At 55.7% G+C, this 16,463-nt stretch overlaps 8 protein-coding genes across 8 annotated transcripts; 4 read left to right on the top strand and 4 right to left on the bottom strand.

Moving 5' to 3' along the window:
• Positions 1 to 4: 4 nt before the first annotated feature.
• On the bottom strand, positions 5 to 701 carry BAUCODRAFT_414728 (uncharacterized protein). The gene has a single exon (XM_007676728.1). The coding sequence runs from the start codon at positions 557 to 559 to the stop codon at positions 92 to 94; it is 468 nt and encodes a 155-aa protein (XP_007674918.1). The 5' UTR covers positions 560 to 701; the 3' UTR covers positions 5 to 91.
• Positions 702 to 842: 141 nt separating this feature from the next.
• On the top strand, positions 843 to 3,575 carry BAUCODRAFT_121050 (uncharacterized protein; the record flags this gene model as incomplete). Its single annotated transcript, XM_007676727.1, has 1 exon — positions 843 to 3,575. One exon carries the CDS (start codon positions 843 to 845, stop codon positions 3,573 to 3,575), a length of 2,733 nt encoding a protein of 910 aa, XP_007674917.1.
• A 1,767-nt stretch (positions 3,576 to 5,342) lies between these two features.
• Positions 5,343 to 6,215, top strand: BAUCODRAFT_67115 (uncharacterized protein; the record flags this gene model as incomplete). The annotated part of the gene is made up of 2 exons (XM_007676457.1): positions 5,343 to 5,606; positions 5,664 to 6,215. The coding sequence occupies 2 exons, from the start codon at positions 5,343 to 5,345 to the stop codon at positions 6,213 to 6,215; spliced, it is 816 nt and encodes a 271-aa protein (XP_007674647.1).
• Positions 6,216 to 6,243: 28 nt separating this feature from the next.
• Positions 6,244 to 7,269, bottom strand: BAUCODRAFT_67402 (uncharacterized protein; the record flags this gene model as incomplete). Its single annotated transcript, XM_007676481.1, has 2 exons — positions 6,244 to 6,993; positions 7,048 to 7,269. The coding sequence occupies 2 exons, from the start codon at positions 7,267 to 7,269 to the stop codon at positions 6,244 to 6,246; spliced, it is 972 nt and encodes a 323-aa protein (XP_007674671.1).
• A 335-nt stretch (positions 7,270 to 7,604) lies between these two features.
• BAUCODRAFT_146720 (uncharacterized protein) lies at positions 7,605 to 8,681 on the top strand (the record flags this gene model as incomplete). Its single annotated transcript, XM_007676726.1, has 1 exon — positions 7,605 to 8,681. One exon carries the CDS (start codon positions 7,605 to 7,607, stop codon positions 8,679 to 8,681), a length of 1,077 nt encoding a protein of 358 aa, XP_007674916.1.
• Positions 8,682 to 8,995: 314 nt separating this feature from the next.
• Positions 8,996 to 10,410, bottom strand: BAUCODRAFT_66775 (uncharacterized protein; the record flags this gene model as incomplete). The annotated part of the gene is made up of 3 exons (XM_007676433.1): positions 8,996 to 9,961; positions 10,053 to 10,322; positions 10,381 to 10,410. 3 exons carry the CDS (start codon positions 10,408 to 10,410, stop codon positions 8,996 to 8,998), a joined length of 1,266 nt encoding a protein of 421 aa, XP_007674623.1.
• An 814-nt stretch (positions 10,411 to 11,224) lies between these two features.
• On the top strand, positions 11,225 to 12,326 carry BAUCODRAFT_121045 (uncharacterized protein; the record flags this gene model as incomplete). The annotated part of the gene is made up of 3 exons (XM_007676725.1): positions 11,225 to 11,276; positions 11,331 to 11,444; positions 11,521 to 12,326. 3 exons carry the CDS (start codon positions 11,225 to 11,227, stop codon positions 12,324 to 12,326), a joined length of 972 nt encoding a protein of 323 aa, XP_007674915.1.
• Positions 12,327 to 12,389: 63 nt separating this feature from the next.
• Positions 12,390 to 16,446, bottom strand: BAUCODRAFT_32149 (uncharacterized protein). The gene is made up of 5 exons (XM_007676223.1): positions 16,035 to 16,446; positions 15,644 to 15,973; positions 14,669 to 14,821; positions 14,535 to 14,608; positions 12,390 to 14,476 (listed from the first exon to the last, which is right to left on the bottom strand). The coding sequence occupies exons 1-5, from the start codon at positions 16,060 to 16,062 to the stop codon at positions 12,596 to 12,598; spliced, it is 2,466 nt and encodes an 821-aa protein (XP_007674413.1). The 5' UTR covers positions 16,063 to 16,446; the 3' UTR covers positions 12,390 to 12,595.
• Between the last annotated feature and the right edge of the window lie 17 nt (positions 16,447 to 16,463).

Here is a 16,463-nt window from a genome sequence, read left to right as displayed (position 1 = left end):
CTTATAGTAAGTCTTCTCCGTAGGCCCTTGCACCTCCTCCCGTCCCACCGCCAAAAGATTCGCCCGTCCCCTCTTTACGCGCAGCCACAACTCATCCACCTCCTTCCCTACCCTTGCCTACCGCTGCCGTGTCGTCTACGCTCGCATCGCGTTCGGAAGCGCCCATACCGCCTCTGCCTAGCGTTTCACCCTCGCCTTCTCCGTCTGAGGGGAGGACGCAGACGCCTTCTTCGTTCGCTGGTCGACCACTTTCGCAGGCTTTCGAGCGGCTGAGGGAGCGCTCTAGATCCAAGTCTACGACTAGATCGAGGTCGCGACCGACTAGTCTTGTGCTGGACCATCCCGAGCCGGTGGCCAAGTCCTCTGGCACAGAGAATGATGAGGCGGTCCCGGTTGTGCCTGACAATCTCACCAGGGTGAATGAATCCGCAGCGGGCGCGGGCGCCAACGCTGCGGAGGGCTTAGATGGGCTCCATGGTCGAAGACGTGAGGCGTGGGAGGCGCCGGCTGGTACTGCTGCCACAGGCACTACCTCTAGGCCTGGCGAACGACTCGGCATTCTTCCTAGCCCGGTGGTGGAAGGCTTTGCTGGTTTGGAGCAGTCGCCCGTGAAGCGTATCGCGGCTGAATCAGAAGAGAAACTATCAGAAGAAGCGTCCGAACTTCCTGTTGATGTGGGCAAAGAAGGGCAGGCATCGAGCGAGTCGGCACTCGAGACCCATGTCCACACCAACACAAGGACAGTCTTGGGAGAAGTATTGGACAGGCCGAAGTTCGAGCGCAAAGTGAGCGCTCTTGCTACGCTACCCAGTCAGCGACGCAAGCAAGCGCTTGACGCGTTTATGGCGCCCCCACCCGCTCTACCCGTCACGGCCGCATCGGATGATTTGTACGACAGCACGCCTGTGGCGGAACCTCTGAACCTTCCTCCATGGGCTTACAATCCGGACGATGAGATATTCCGTGGCATGGCTATAGAGGAACCAAGCGTCCCAAACACACCAAAAAGGGTCGATGAGGAAGATGCAAAGACTCCCACGGATGCCGAAGATGTTACGGTTGAGGATGGTGCGGTGTCAAGACCAGTCGTGGCCGGTGCTGAGGCTACCGATCGGCTTAGTGTGGTGTCCGCTGAGGACCAGATTGCAATCGGGAATGCAATGGATGACTTTGGGGACAACAAGTCGGACAATTCCTCGATCTCGAGCATAGCGAGTCCGGCTACTGTTGTCGACAATCGCTTTAGCAGGCTAATACCGATGGGCGACCGTATAGGGGAGCATTCTGCAGAGGCGGTGGGCATGAGCTCGCAAGCTATTCCCGCTGGTCCGATTGGTACCATCGCGCCACCTCGAGAAGACTTTACGCCCGCAGCAGAGAAGACCGTTGGCGCTTCGCAGCAGAATGAGCGGCGGCACGACCATCGTCCGGCTCTCGGACCAGACGACCGCTTGGACTCGCGAGGGTTCATGAGTCGCTCGTACCGCGGTCGGGTAGAGCAAGCTTACCGCGCGGCTGCTCCTACTACAAGGAACGAGAACACCCGTCCTGCTCCGCAACCGAGCCAAACGAATACTGAGGCCTCCGAAGAATCCGTACGGGTGGACCTGAGCGCGTTCAGCGGCCCACCTGCAAGCACACCACCGTTTCAGCAACATCCTGTATTTCGCAGCTCTGGCGTCGTGCAGCCCACCGAGTATGAGAGGCTGCGACTGTCGCAAGCACCGTCCGACACCGAGCACTCTGTGGAAGTCGATCCGAAGCGCTTCTCTCGCTTCTCTCGTACAGGTGCTGACAGCCTTGATACCACCACTGGCGCACCACCGCCCAATGCAATCACCGATTCGTATGGCCTGGACACGATGGATTTGTACGGTGCTGAAGCTTTACTCAAGGAGACTGGAGGCTCGGCGCCCAACCGTCGATCAGGCATTTGGGAGGCATTCAAACGTTCACCAAGTGCCTCACACACCGGCTACAGCAGAGAGAGCTCGATCGCGCCGCTTGACAAACGCAGAGACCCCAGCGGCAGATCGCAGGCGGATGAAGTTGCCAAGCGAAACATGCTTAAGAAGGTACAGCGCTCAGCGTCTGCGGCTATGCCGGTGACGGATGCGAAGAAGAAGCGTTTCTCTGGTATTGGTGCATTGTTCGCACGTTCCAACACGCAAGGCCATAATACCATCAAGCCCAACAAGCTGACAAAGAGGCAACCCTCCGTCAAGGAAAGTCTCGAGACACGAGATGTCGAGTCGTTCAAGCAGCGGCCGGCGTACCAGCAGGGAGCGGTACACCATCCCTATGACGGCGTGTTTGCCAACACTGTAGCTTCAGGAAGGACTCCTCAGCTTGAAGCAGTGCCACGAAATACACAGCCGGGTCCAAGGGAGTACTATGGCCCGCAGAGCGGACAGTCTCCAGTCGAGCCAATGTCGCCACAACACATGCACACACCTCCAATCGAGCTGCAGCGTGAGCGTCCGGCGCAGTACCGACGATTACATAGTGGCGGCTTCCGTCAAGGCTTACAACAAGCAAATATACCGGACGCCTTCCGGCCTACAGTGGCCGGATTTGGTAGAGACATACCGGAAGCGTTTAGACCAACCGAAGTATCGTACGGTAGAGCTCCGGTACCGATCGGACCTCCTCCGGAACATGAGCTGCCATATGCCGAACCACCGACAGCAAGCACACGCCAACCGACACTGCCGACGCAGCAGCCATACTGGGGCACGCCACCGCCGGCGTCAGATCACAACAACGATCGCTTCTATGACCCGATGCAACCTCCATCATCGGGACTCTCGGGCGCGTATCAAGCACCGGAACAAGCTCGCTCTAGCATGGACTACGAGAACCCAGGGTGGAGGCGAGAAGACTCACATACTTCGATGTCTCCGACCCACTCAAGGACTAGCTCGGAACTGCCACGGTATCACCGTGTTGGTTTGCTCGATCAACAGCTGAGCAACTATCCAGCACAGCCGTATGCCGACCAGCAGACGGCGTGGAACGGCAGCGTACAGTATCAGCGCCCGGAACAAGCAGGACAGCCACCTTGGACGCAACCGCCTCATGTGCACCCAGGGATGCCTGTGAGTCCTGAGCAGTATGGTCACCACCCTTACGGGATACAGCCTCGTGGCGTACCTTACTCGCCGCAGACGCCGTCGAGCCATCAACATGCAGGCATACGGACCCAGCAATTGCCGCCGAACAGAGGCTCACCGTACGATACGCTACAGATGCGAGTCGCACCACGTTCGTTTGCATCGCCGCCTTACTCGCCTCAGCATGCTCAGCAATCATTCTACGGTACTCACGGAAGGCCATCGCCACAAGCGGGTTACGGCCAGGAGCAGCATGACGGGGACATGCCTTCGATGCGATCGCCGAATCATCAGCAACGGCATTACCCTCCGGCACAATATGCGGAGCAATCACGACCGCTGACGTATCAAGGGAAAACAGCTAGCTACGCTGCCCGTTGGGATGCTGCTGCGATGGGCGAGCAAGATCTTCATCATTCGAATGCTGCCGCGCAGGCCAGACAGTGGCCGCAGTATAAATGAGCCTTCGCTCTAGAAATCTTGTTGAGCCTACTATATCACACATATGCCGCACCCTTTTCCTGCTCGTGAAGTGACACTAGTTCCGCCTAGTCGCTGATATGTCATTCGTCTTGTGCATCGCCTACCCGACTTCCGTTGACAGGCTCTGAGAACAAGCTAAACCTCGCTTCAGATGGGAACTATGAATAGGCGTGTCCGCTGTCCTCATGTTGTGGCTCGAAGACGAGATACAGCGAAGGTTGAGAAGTAATGTGCGCGAGCTTGCTATAGAATAGAAAGGGCAGGGGGCGATCGATGATGCTTTACCTTAAGTGCCATATGCGTGCCTGTGCCACAGTAAGATGCAGTCTCCTTTCTACGACCGCGCTTGCAAGTGGGTTTTATGCTGGAGGTTTACCAGAAAGTGTGCATACCGCTGAAGTACGCATTGCAACAAGCCACTGCATTGCAACAAGCCACTGCCCCAAAGTCTTGCTCCCATGCACAGAAAGATGGTTCTGTTCAGAGTTAGGCCTGATCTGTAGGGCAAGCAAAAGATTCCACCACCGCGCCGAAGCACGGAGCGCTATCGAAAACCCCAAGGTTTTGCATTTACGCAGTTTCATATGGCAGCCCAAGAATACTCGCCGACAGCTTGGCCCCGTATGACAGGCAATTCTCACGAAGAGAACTCAGAGACACCATCCGAAGTTCGAGTCGTATGCTGGCAATCAAGAACATCCCAAGTACACCACGGATTCCAGATTCAACAGCCCCGGGCGGTTCAGATATATATTGTGCGATTTTCGCTGGCCGTAGTTCCCCCGAGGCCAATGCGCGCTAGCACAAGCGACGCGCTGCTCGGCTTCGAAATCCTCAGGCGGCAACAATACGAGTAAGTTGCAAGCGAATGCCTGTGTGTTCTTCTTGAGCCCGGCTTGCGATTTCTCGTTCGTGCGCGCATTGCCACAGCCAGGAGAAGTGTCTGGCACTAAGCGATTGAGTGGCCAGTGGTGGCGACAGCTGCCACAGCAGCGTTTCTCGACACAACAATTCAAAAATATCTGTTCATCAGCATTCAGCCACGTCGTTACTCACGGACTCGCTCGGTAAAAACCCATCGGGTCAGCCTCGGTCGGTTTGGCTGGCGAAGAGCGCCGTCCGCCGCAGGGACAGTCGCATGTTCTCTTTGCAAATCAAAGCACTTCAGCTATCTCTTCCTATACTCGCGCCATGCCGCACTCTCACGCCTTCTTGTGCAATCGATATCTCTTTGCTGTATCAGAAGTCATAGCTCCCGTTTCCTGCGATTGTGTGCGGTCTGTTTTTACCTGCGTTGCGCAGAGGCTCTGCCCGCCGTCACTCGGCGCGGTCAAGTGAGTCACGGTGTCAGTCAAACACCCACCCCAACAAGTATTGCCGCTCTCATGACTGCAATCTGTAGCGAAGGTACGGGTGTTTACGCTGCTCAACTGCTCCAGCCGGGAAGCCATGAAAGTGCCACATACTCCATTCGTTACCGACGTGGAGAGTCGATGGTGCGTTGGCGAGGAGTGAACGATGAAAGCCATGGCAAGAGTGGAGGTTCACGGCGGTTGCACGGTTGCTGCCAAGACTGGTTGCATGAATGACACATGCCCCATGATGATTGGCCAAACGGTGGAACTTCACCAGAACTCCTGTCCCGCTCTATCCGCCAAGGCCCGACCAGCCCGACCGCTTGCTTGTGGTAGTAAGGCATCCTTATGCTCCAGATCGCACCTGTTGTAACGAACCACGCCCAGCAACATGCTTACTTCAGGCTTCAGCAACGCACCAATCTCTCAAGGCCTCGTAGCTAGCGTTGTCTTGCTATCAATCCTGGCTACTGTGACAGACACGAAGTACTATCTCTGGATCGAAATCCGGCCGCATCTATTCGATTATGGCCAGTTCTGGCGGCTGCTCACGTGGCAGTTGTGCTACACGAACAGTACAGAGGTTCTCTTTGCTGCCATGACGTTCTACCACCTGCGGATCGTTGAACGGCTGTGGGGAAGCAGAAAGTTTGCTGTAGGCGGAGACGGCTAGTCAGAGTCAAGCCAGAAAGGTAGGCTGACAGGTAGGTAGTCCTTCATACTGTCCACACTCCCATACACTACGCTGTTGCCGCCGCTTCTGCTTGTTCTCGTCATCCGTCCTTTGAGCTTCGGCCGCATCAACTACTTGCCCGCTGGACCGACCCCGATCGTGTTCGCTTTGCTTGCACAATATCACGCAGCGATTCCCTACTTCTACAAATACCGTCTTTCCAGCAGCGTCCCAACATCAACCTCGGCCGGGACACAAAGGGAGTACGGCCTTGACTTGACCTCGAAGTCGACTTCCTACCTTTTACCGCTGCAGCTTGCGCTTTCACAGTTACCCGGCTCTGCGATTGCGGCAGCCGTTGGCTGGCTAATAGGCTTTGCTTACCGAAGAGAGATTTTGCCCGGTGCGGCAAGGTGGAGGGTGCCAAATTGGCTGCTTGGTGGGGCGGCACAGAAAGAGCATTATGACTCCCTGAGGCGGAGAATGGAAGGTGAAGCGGGAATAGCAACGGGCGTCGAGACCAACCGGGAACATGTGCGACGAAGAGGCGTAGTTGGTGGGCTGATAGATCAGTTTCGGGGCGCCGTCTGAGCGAAGCACGCACGTGAAGCACGCGACACTATGCTATCTTGGCCTTCGTCTTGTCCGGTATGCCCAGAGCGCTCTCCTCGAACCGTCGCATGAGCTTGTTGGTCTGCTCCGCCAGACTCAGCGTCAAGATCGTATGCGGCAAGATACGCGCCAAATGTGCAAAGAAGCCCTTATATACAGCCAGAATCCCCTCAGTTTTGACCGTACGGTACAAGCAATCGAAAGCGCCCGAGTACAGATTGCCGGTCTGGTTGTACATTCGGCTCATGACCGTGTCCGGAGGATGCATGAACACACACACCACAAACCCAGACGCCGTGGAAGATAGCAAATGCAGTGGCGCTCCGTCTGGCATGTCGAACCACGACTGGAGCCGCCTTTTCGCGAGGAAGTATGTCGGTAACTGCACGGCAGACCCGAAGCCTGTCCGAACCATTGCAGGATAGATGCCGCGATACAGGCCGCGGATGCCTTCTGCTCGGTAGATCTGGCTCAAGCCGTCCCACGCGTTGCGGTACTGATGCTGGGTGCCCACAGGCAAGAAGGGCGAGTAGGACTGTAACCTGGTTTTGACAAGGAAGAAAGGCGAGCCGGCCGCCGCGCCGAGGATACCAGACGTGGCGCCAGAGAAAATGTTAATAGGCAGGCTTTGGTACTGCTTCACGCGTGTATCTTGCATATGGGAGAGGTCTCTGTTGAGAGCTAGTGAATTGAGCGACGTTCGTATAGGGTCGTAGAAGCCAAGCCGACAGCCATTGAGCGTCATTTGGTAGATGTACTGCGATCGCAGGTCAGCAAAAGTCCGTCACAATCGCCTGGACTCTTGGCGTACTGCGCAGCTCAATCCGCGTAGCAGCCCTCTCATGCCTTCATTCTGGTATATCACCCTAACGCCATGCAGCACACCTCGATACAGTTTCGGCGCATCTTGCTTCGCTTGCAGCTCGCCCTGCAACTGTAGCCGGATCTTAACTGTCTCGAAGGAGTGTGTGACCGTGACCGCGCCGCATGCCGCTATGCCGCCAGCAATGAATGAGCCAAGTGTCGTCGACATGCCAGCTGCCTCTTCCTGTCCACCCTCTCGTCTCCGCCTCAGATCCTCGACCGTCCGTTCACGCTACAGCATCTGCAGAATAATCGGGGGGAATTGTACACCTCTTATAGGGCGGCACTGTAATGACTGAGTGCTTAGTAGCGAGACGTAAGCGGGTCTTACAGTAGGGCACCGAGCGAAGGCTTTCAGACGATCCTTGTGATCGACGAGGGCTGATCCGCAAAGCTCCACTTAACTTCCCAAAGGGGCAAAAGCGACACACGACACGCCAAACTCGTAAGCGTGCACTTTTGGACGTACTCTCATGCTACCAAGTCGGTAAGAAGGCCGATAAGATGACAGCCGATCACGCAACGACGCAGTTCACGAAAGTGCAAGATGTTGTCCAGAACTATCGGCCGAGCAAACTCTTCAAGGCGCCACCAACAACCACATACACAAGCATAGACTTCGACGACACCGGCGAATTCCTACTACTCTCTCGCTCCGACGACACGATCCAGCTCTACAACGCCAAAGCCGGCGCGCATGCCAAAGAGCTCAAATCGCAGAAGTATGGCACGGCACTGGCGCGCTTCACACATCATCCGATGTCAGTCCTCTACGCCAGCACAAAGATTGACGATGGCATTCGCTACTTGTCCATGCACGACAACAACTTCATCCGCTACTTTAAAGGCCACCAGGGGAGAGTGACGAGCCTCTGCCTTAGTCCAAGTGGCGACCATTTCCTCAGCGGCAGCCTCGACAACACAGTCAAGCTGTGGGATTTCCGGTCCCCTCACCCCCAAGGCGAGCTCAGCTTCGACGCAGCGCCTTACCTGGTCGCTTACGACCCAAGCGCGAGCGTCATCGCCATCGCCTCGACGCCCGCGCAGCAAATCCTGCTGTACGACCTCAAGAATTACGACAAGCCTCCCTTCGCCGAGTTCGACTTGCTGGAGACGGAGAAGAAGTACATCCACCTCGGCCAACGACCAGCCGAAGGCTGGACTGGCATCGAATTCAGCAACAACGGCAAATACATGCTCATCTCCACGAACGGCCCAGGCCACTACCTCATCGACGCCTTCAGCGGTGATCTGATCCACTACCTTCACCGGCCCAGTGGGAACACCCACCGTCTAGCACCCGGCGATGTACTACTAGACGGAAATGCTTCGTACGTTCAGGCAGATGCTTGCTTCACGCCCGACGGTCGCTACGTTGTAGGTGCCGCTGGGTCCTCGAAACCTGGTCTGCTGGTCTGGGACGCACAAGAGCCTGAAGGCAAAGGTCGTGTGCTGGAGCCTACGGTTGATTTGCCGTGCACGAAACCTGCCGCGGTCGTGGCGCACAATCCGCGGCATAATCAGCTGGCTTCGGCGGACAAGGAGTTGGTGATGTGGTTGCCGGACATGGACCTGACGTAGTGTCAACGATGTGGCAGTTCGACTTGCGGGACATGCTTGCGCGAATAATTGAAGTTTTAGCGAGGCGTTCGGCGCAATGCCAGTGGGGCGCCATAGCATTAGACAGTCGAGTGCTGATAGGAGTAAGTTTTGATGAATGGAGATATAATCGTATTCAGTATCTGATCTTAATCCTTTCGTACGCCTTGCGTGAACAGGTATGCAATCAGTAGCACAGTATGGAATCGACAGCATGCAACCCAAACCCAGTGACGGCGTGTTTACCAGCCGTGTCCATGTCCAAACGCCGTCAGCACCAGCCAGAAAGCAAGCGTCTAAAAGTCCTCGTCAAATGCAAAATCGCCGTTCATCACCGGCGCGGCGACAGCCTCGGCACCGCTCTCAACTGCCTTCTTCGCTTGCTGCTTCTTGCTCTTCTCCATCACACTAGCCTTCTGGTAGTCTCCGACCCGCTTCTCGAAGAAGTTGGTCTTGCCTGCCAGTGAGATATTTTCCATGAAGTCAAAAGGGTTCGTAGCATTGTAGTGCCTACTCAGGCCCAGCGCCACGAAGAGACGATCGGCAACAAACTCAATGTACTGGCACATAAGCTTGCTGTTCATGCCCAGCAGGGCGCAAGGGAGAGCATCGGAGAGGAACTCCTGCTCGATGACGACTGCCTCCGTGATGATCTTCGTGACTAGCTCCTTGGAAGGCTTGTGTCTGAGGTGAGAGTAGAGCAGACAGGCGAAGTCGGTGTGCATGCCTTCGTCACGGGAGATGAGCTCGTTGGAGAAGGTCAAACCGGCCATGAGGCCACGCTTCTTGAGCCAGAAGATAGATGCGAATGAGCCGGAGAAGAAGATGCCTTCCACTGCTGCGAAGGCGATCAGTCGGCAGGCGAAGGTGGAGTTCTTGTCGCTGATCCAACGGAGGGCCCAGTCGGCCTTCTTCCGGATGCACGGGATGTTGTCGATGGCGTTGAAAAGGTACTGTCTTTGCTTCGGCTCGCTGATGTAGGTGTCGATGAGGAGGGAGTAGGTCTCCGAGTGGATATTCTCCATCATGATCTGGAAGCCGTAGAAGCATCTTGCTTCTGGGATCTGCACTTCACCGCTGAAGCGTTCGACGAGGTTCTCATTGACGATGCCATCTGATGCGGCGAAGAAGGCGAGGACATGCGAGATGAAGAACCGTTCGTCGTCGTTGAGTCGCTTGTTCCAGTCGTGAAGGTCTTTAGATAGATCGATCTCTTCTGCTGTCCAGAAGGACGCCTCGGCTTTCTTGTACATCTGCCAAATCTATGACAATGCGTTAGTGCGGAGTTGGTGGGATGATGCAAGCACTTTACGCGTAAAAGCGCGTTGTGTCTGGATGGGACGCGACACTTACCTCGTGGTACTTGATGGGGAAAAGGACGAATCTTTGCGGGTTCTCCTGTAGTATCGGTTCTGATGCTTCATCTTCTTTGATGCCTTCTGCTACTGTGAGTTCTGGTTGCTGTACAGGCACCTCTTCCAGAACGGGTATGCCTTTGATGGGAACGGCGACCTCATCTGACCGATATTGCGCGTCGAGGATGTTCTCCTTGTCCGCTTCGGATGACAGATGTAGTTTCTTTGCTGGCGACTCCATTTGCAGACCCGCAAAAGCCGAGGCAGCCTGGCATTAAAATCAGTGGAAGGGCGCTATGAATGGGAGAGGGCGGCGTTGTGGCTACCTTCTTTGAAGGCGTCGTTTCTATGCTCATATCTGCGTTGCTCTATGTATGCTGAGTGGTGATATGCAAGTGTCGATGGCACAATGAGGTCGAGGCGGTGATGCAAGTCGAGGTTGTAATGTGTAGCAACAAAGGGAAGACGTGCCTTTAATGTAGAGACGCGATGCGAGCGCGCTTTGAGCTGTTTTGGCTTGGCGTTTTCGTCACTGCAGGCGGGCCGAAACGGTCGACGCGTTTATTGCGGTGGCTGGCAGAGCGACTTCGCTCGAGCATTTCATCAATGCGCAAATGTGCTACATTATATGGACCCCATTCCTTTTTGAGAGGGGAGACTATAAGTGTGCATGCTTATGCAAGTCGTTGGTGGACGCCATGGAAACAGCAGTCAATAAGCAGCCTCGGGTGGCATCAGCATAGAAGCCCATCTGCAGCGTGATTCAAGACCGCAACCACGATCGGAGCCAGAACATGGTGCCGGTGCAGAGGTATACGCTGGTTGTCATGGCCTTCGTCATGACAAAGGAGGACTGTTCGCAGTATATCCTCCTGTGATGTGGCTATGCTACCTAGTCCTTCATGATCTATGAGTGGATGCACAGTCTCCAAATCTGTAGGCATACCAACAATCATTGGTACCAAACGGACCGGATGCCACGAATGGCGAGAAGCTCCCGGAAGCTGTTCTCCGGGAGTAGAGCAAGGCAAGCACGAGCTTGCAAATATTCCGCTCCTTCCCTTTTCGTTTCTGTTACTCCGGCCCCACATTAACAACCCGCACACGCCTCTCAGTATAAGCAGTTAACCCCACGTTATGGTTGAGACCTGAGCTACTGGAACATGCGATATGGAGAAGGACGCCGCTGTTCGCTTCGGGCCTGGCGGTCAATACAGCAGTGGTGAGTAGCATTGCAATTCTCGCAGGGAATGGTTACTGACGCTACAACGATCAGGATCGTCACCAGAGCACCGGCGTGAGTGCCCCAAGTGGCTGCAAAGGGGATATTGCCTGGATGGCGAGGCCTGCAAGTTTTGGCACGGCCGTCAAAGCTCGGTGAATGACAGAAGTGCGGACCTCCTTCTCCTTGGTCGCAAACACGTGGCTTTGTGCGAAGCATGACTGACCTAACCCTTACGATGAAGGCTCCGGCCAGACCAAGCGACACTACAGCGTGGACAAGCTCCGCGAAATCGGCCTCTCATGCAGCACGCGTCTCCCCCCAGCCTCGGCGGTGCAAGCGATGTTCTTGTACGAGTTACAGCGCGATGTCGAGGTGCAGCAACTCTTCGACTATGAGATGTTCCGCCTCGCGCGTAACGAAGACGCAGTCAACAACACAGAGACCCGCCTTGACGCGGTGGAAGCCGAGCTGAAAGCCTTGAACCAGGTCGTAACGTCAAGGGAAGACGAGGAGCGCATCGCTACCAGCAAGGCTCGCTTCGACACCCAGCAGGCCAAGCTTGAGGATTGCAAAGCAGACCTCCAGGCGAACCAGAATAGCATCACCGGCCTGAGTGCCGAGGTAAAGAAACTTCAGGACGCCGCGGCTGCTGAGAAGGAGCAACCAGTCAAAGAAAGCGAGCCTGAAGCTTCAACAACCACCATGCGGAGCGAAATCGACACCCTCTTCGACGAGCGTGACGCTATGCTTGATTTGATCGCCAACGGCCAAGCGCGCATTGAGAAGCTCGAAGACCTGGTTCGACAGCTCACACTCCAGCACGCCACAACCGCCTCCTCGACAAGTGGCAGCTCTCCTAAAACGAAGAGTGTGTCTCCGGCACAAACTCAACGCATCCCGCTGCAAACACCGAACGGTCAGCATGTCGAGCTGGCCGTACCCAAAGGCACCGGTTTGACTGCCAACGGAATTGCAGCAGCGCGAAAGGAGAATAAGCTGCCACCACATCTTCGCGCCTTCACTCCTGGCGAGCAGTGGGCCGCTTAGAGGGAGCAGCATGAGTGCCGCTCATCAGAGGGCGTAGGCTTCCATCGCGAGGTGTCTGTGGAAAGCAGCGTTGGGGGGCGACGCAAAATGTCAAACGTATCACGTCGCGCACGCGTCGAAGCCTACAGCAAGGTGTTATGTACAGAATGTAATTGACCGCTGTCCGCCCAAGTCATGCTCTATACATACGTCCAGGGGTATGCTCATCCCATCATCTCATGCCAAGGCGTGCACCAAACCCGAAGTGCCCTCATACCGCAATACTGGCACTACGCAAACGTGATACCCTTCCGTTGCAGATAGCTGCCCAACAACCCATCCAAATCACCCATCATCTTGTCCAGCCCCTTGCGCTCATTAACAAACAAGCCAGCCATGAGCGGATGATCCACGCTGATGGGCGTCACGCCGTTCTTATCATGTATCATGACGAGCATATCGCGCACCTCCGAGCCATCGTCGAGCCACGAGCGCAGACCGACGTCTGACCATACTTGCTCCTTTATGCTCGGCGTTGACGGCGTGTTCGGAGATAGTCGTGAAGAGTCGGTGCTTGCTGCCGAGAGCTCTCTTGTTGGGGTCTGGGTGCTTATAGGGGCAGTTGCTGTGGCCACTGGGTTTCTAGTGACATCTGTCTCCGGGGAACGAGGTGCAGTCGGCGTGGACTCATCATCCTCCCTCTCCTCCTCCTCCTCCTCCGTGTCTTGCGCCTGTGGCGTTTTGGCCCGGTGAACCGGACCACTCTCGAGTTCAGTAGGCGACGGGTGCTCAACAATAACCGGACTGCTCGACAAGCTCTCCTCCAACCCACCATCGTAAGCGGCGATCAGGTCCCCAGGCGTAGGCACATGCACAATCTCCGTCCCATGCATGAACGTCCCTGGCATGGCGTCGGTAGGCTGGAGCAGTGGCGCGCTGTCTTGCACTTCCTTCTCCGACGAGACACGCTGCTGCTGCTGGTGCTGGTGCTGGTGCTGGTGCTGCTGCCTCTCCTCCTGCTCCTTGAACGGGTTCGGCCCGTCTTCATCCACCGGTGAGTCAAAGTCATCGAGTTCAACGCGCTGCTTGGCCCGCTTGACCTTCTCCTTCTTCGGCTTGGCGGCAGGTGTAGGCTCCGCGTTCTCTTCATAACTTCGCGACGCGTTTTCTTCCTCCAGTTGCGGTGTTGCTTGACGTGGTGCGAGCTGCTGCTCTGCCGCGGCCATCTCGTGCGCGACTTCGCTGCCTTCCAATTCCGCCACAATAGCCCCCTGGGGCTTGTCAGTAGCCGCACGCACAGGCGCGGCGGTGTTACCAGGAGGCGGCTGCTTCTGCAACTTCGCTCTGCTCGCAGGTTGTCTCTGCGCTTCAACGCTATTCGCGCTCGGAGACCTCTCGATCGGCGATGTCCCGCCGCTTGTCAAAGGGCTGGCTTTGGGTGATTCCGACCGGTTCATCTCAACAGAAGGCTTCTCCATATCGCTTTCAGTCCCAAAGTCCTCTTTGCTCTTCTTGTCCTTCTTCTTGCTCTTGAATAGACCACTCAGCATGCCGCCCTTTGGCTTCTCTTTCTTTGCGCCCTTGCTCTCTTTCTTGGCTAGCTCTGTCGGTGAAGTGACCTTGACTAGATTTTCCGTGCTCCCACTACGTGCGCTCTCCGACGAAACCGACTTTGTCGATGCGTTGTCTTCCCGAAGTAAGCCAGGCGTGAGCGTGATTTTCCGGGTCTCGATCGTATCGTCTTTGAGGAAAGAGTCTGTGTTTCGTGGTGTGCCCTTCCGTGACTTGAGCGGTGCCGCCTCGGTTTTGTCGACAAGTTTCGGACTGAGTTGTGGTTCCTCAATCGCCAGTGCTGCTGTAGCCGCTTGTTCACGATCGAAAGATGCACGCTTCGACTGCATGCTCGAATGCTCCTCCTCCTCATCCGCTTTCGTGGCAATGGTTTCATGGTCTTCAACGTGGCCGTTTTGCTGAGGCTCTTCTACCTGGGCGCCAGCACCGTAAGGTTCGTTCATGGCATGCTCTTCGTCTTCTGTGGAGTAATCGTAATCGGAGGCCTCGACGTATGTTGGCGCTGCGAACTGCACAGTCTTGGCGTTCCGTCTCCGTATGGCCTTCATTACAGGGTTTCGTGTCTTCTCGGAATTATCACTAAGCATAGTAGCAGAAAGCTGGTAGCATACATCAGCACTGCGAAGAGAACGGTACCGGCAATACGTCTTGACTTACGTCTATGTTGCGGTGTTTGTTCAATCGTGCAAGTCGTTCGGTCGGCGTCTCGATGTGCTCTGCTGGTAAGTATCCTGCGCGTGTATCGGTCAGCCGTTCGGAGCGGCTATCACAATAAAGAATTGGGAACGTACCTATACTGCTGTCTTTGACCACCCTGACAAGCCACCAATAGCTGTTACTATCGTCGAGCAGCACCATGGTGTCGCCCTTGGTAGCGTTTGCTTGGCCTTCTACCGTCGCAACGAAAGTATGTAATGCGTAAACGAATTCAAAGTCGATGTCTTCTGCCTCGCGTAAGCATTCGCCTCCCCATCCATGATCAACGTAAGGAGAGTCAAGGTTTAAGAAAACGTCATTTGCATCATCGTTGACTTGGCCATTGTCGGAGGATTGTTGGTTGGTGTCGGAGACGCCTTCCCAGGAGTCACTGTCGTTCGGCGAGGGAGGTGTGTCGAGCAGCGGGTCGTCAACCGGTAAAAGCACGTCCGCCAAGTCGACGCTGCCTAGACTCGTCAAGCTTGGTGACTCCGCGATGCCAGGTTCGAACAGTTTCGCGGCTGTGCGTGCCCATGAATGTCTCCGAAACGGACTTTCGATCGGTCGGGCGTCCGTGCGGACAATGACAGAACGCTCAGAGTGGCCATCCTCCTGAAACCGATCAAGCGGACCTTGAAGCCGACTGCCAGTCTCCGTGTCGTCGTCCAGCTCGGACATATTGTCGTGTAACCCAGAATACTCACCACGATGATGCTCGGACTCTGAAAAGCGTACGCTTCCATCGCACTGATGGAAAACCGCAGAAGAGATTGCTGACTGCTCGTCAAGAGGCAGATTGGATTCCTAATCCATCGCTTTCGACAACGGCGACACTTCTCTCTCCGGCCACAGCCGTCGACAAAGCGGCAGATGCTCTGGTGTCCGGACGAATGGGCTAGAGTCTGCAGTAGAGCACGAATCCGTGGAACTGTTGAAGTCCTCACGTGTAGGGGTTGCAGTAGGTGTCGGAGAAGGCGACAGACTTGACGTTCTAGTCGGCCATATTCTCAAGCACGCTGCAACCGCCATGCTGATTTTGTGTGGAGTTGAAGAAGATTGGGAGTACCCACCATCGTCAATGCTCGGAGAGCTCGATATTCGATCCATCATGTCATCATCCCCTTCACTCTCACCGTCGGTGCCCTCGCCTCCTTCCTCGCCGTCTTGGTGAACTCCATTGGCGGCATCAGCGTTAGCTTGCGCCTCATCGATCGCGCTCGGCTCTTCGGTCAAGTTTTCAGTGTGGTTCCATGCGTCCGCTAGCGACTGTTCCTCGGTTTGCCTCTCTTCTACTACATGGTGTAGTTGTGATGCTTGATGCGGTGCGAGTCCGTTCTGTAACGGCTGTTTCTGGTGTCGCGCCGCCGAAGGATGGTCTTGATCTTGAAGATCGATCGTATCTAAAGCAGTCATGAGTAACGTATTGCTCAAGACCCATCCGCTTGCTATCGTCCATCCTACCTGCTCGCACAGGGTTCGGCCGTGCCATCTTGTCCGTCCTCCACATGCGGTCCAAGGGCCCCTCGGCCCACAACGCTGCCTTTTGTTCGCACGCGGCCGATCATGCACGGTAACAGTATCAGCCTAGTACACGTGCAGGACGGTTATCGAAGCTCGTGAGGCGCTTGCTTGATGGTGAGATGCTTAGAGTAGTGCCGTATGGTCTATCGCGCAAGATGTGGCTGGTCGTGAAATCCAAGTGGGCCGTGTGGGGCGCGTTCGCGTGGTGTGTTTGTTCGTATTGTCGCAGGAATCGATCAAGACGCTCAATGTGGGAGAACGTACTCGTGTCGGTAGTTACAAGTGCTACGAGGTACGGTGCGGTATGGTAGAGGCTGTAGTGCCAGAAAATGATGGCCCACCCCTTTGCCCCGAGGCCATTGTTCGTTC

Source organism: Baudoinia panamericana (genome assembly GCF_000338955.1).
Source record: "Baudoinia panamericana UAMH 10762 unplaced genomic scaffold BAUCOscaffold_4, whole genome shotgun sequence".
Taxonomy (NCBI): domain Eukaryota; kingdom Fungi; phylum Ascomycota; class Dothideomycetes; order Mycosphaerellales; family Teratosphaeriaceae; genus Baudoinia; species Baudoinia panamericana.
Note: the sequence above shows the minus strand (reverse complement) of the source record. Positions and strands in the feature narration are given on the sequence as shown.

What these genes read in the sequence shown, in the direction of transcription:
- BAUCODRAFT_414728 (XM_007676728.1), bottom strand. Translation starts at nt 559, where the DNA reads ATGCCGAGTCGTTCGCCAGGCCTAGAGGTAGTGCCTGTGGCAGCAGTA.
- BAUCODRAFT_32149 (XM_007676223.1), bottom strand. Translation starts at nt 16,062, where the DNA reads ATGGCACGGCCGAACCCTGTGCGAGCAG. An exon ending in CTCTCCGAGCATTGACGATG is followed by an intron (nt 14,822 to 15,643) that starts GTGGGTACTCCC and finishes TACGCGAGGCAG; the next exon opens with AAGACATCGACTTTGAATTC. An exon ending in GGTCAAAGACAGCAGTATAG is followed by an intron (nt 14,609 to 14,668) that starts GTACGTTCCCAA and finishes ATACACGCGCAG; the next exon opens with GATACTTACCAGCAGAGCAC.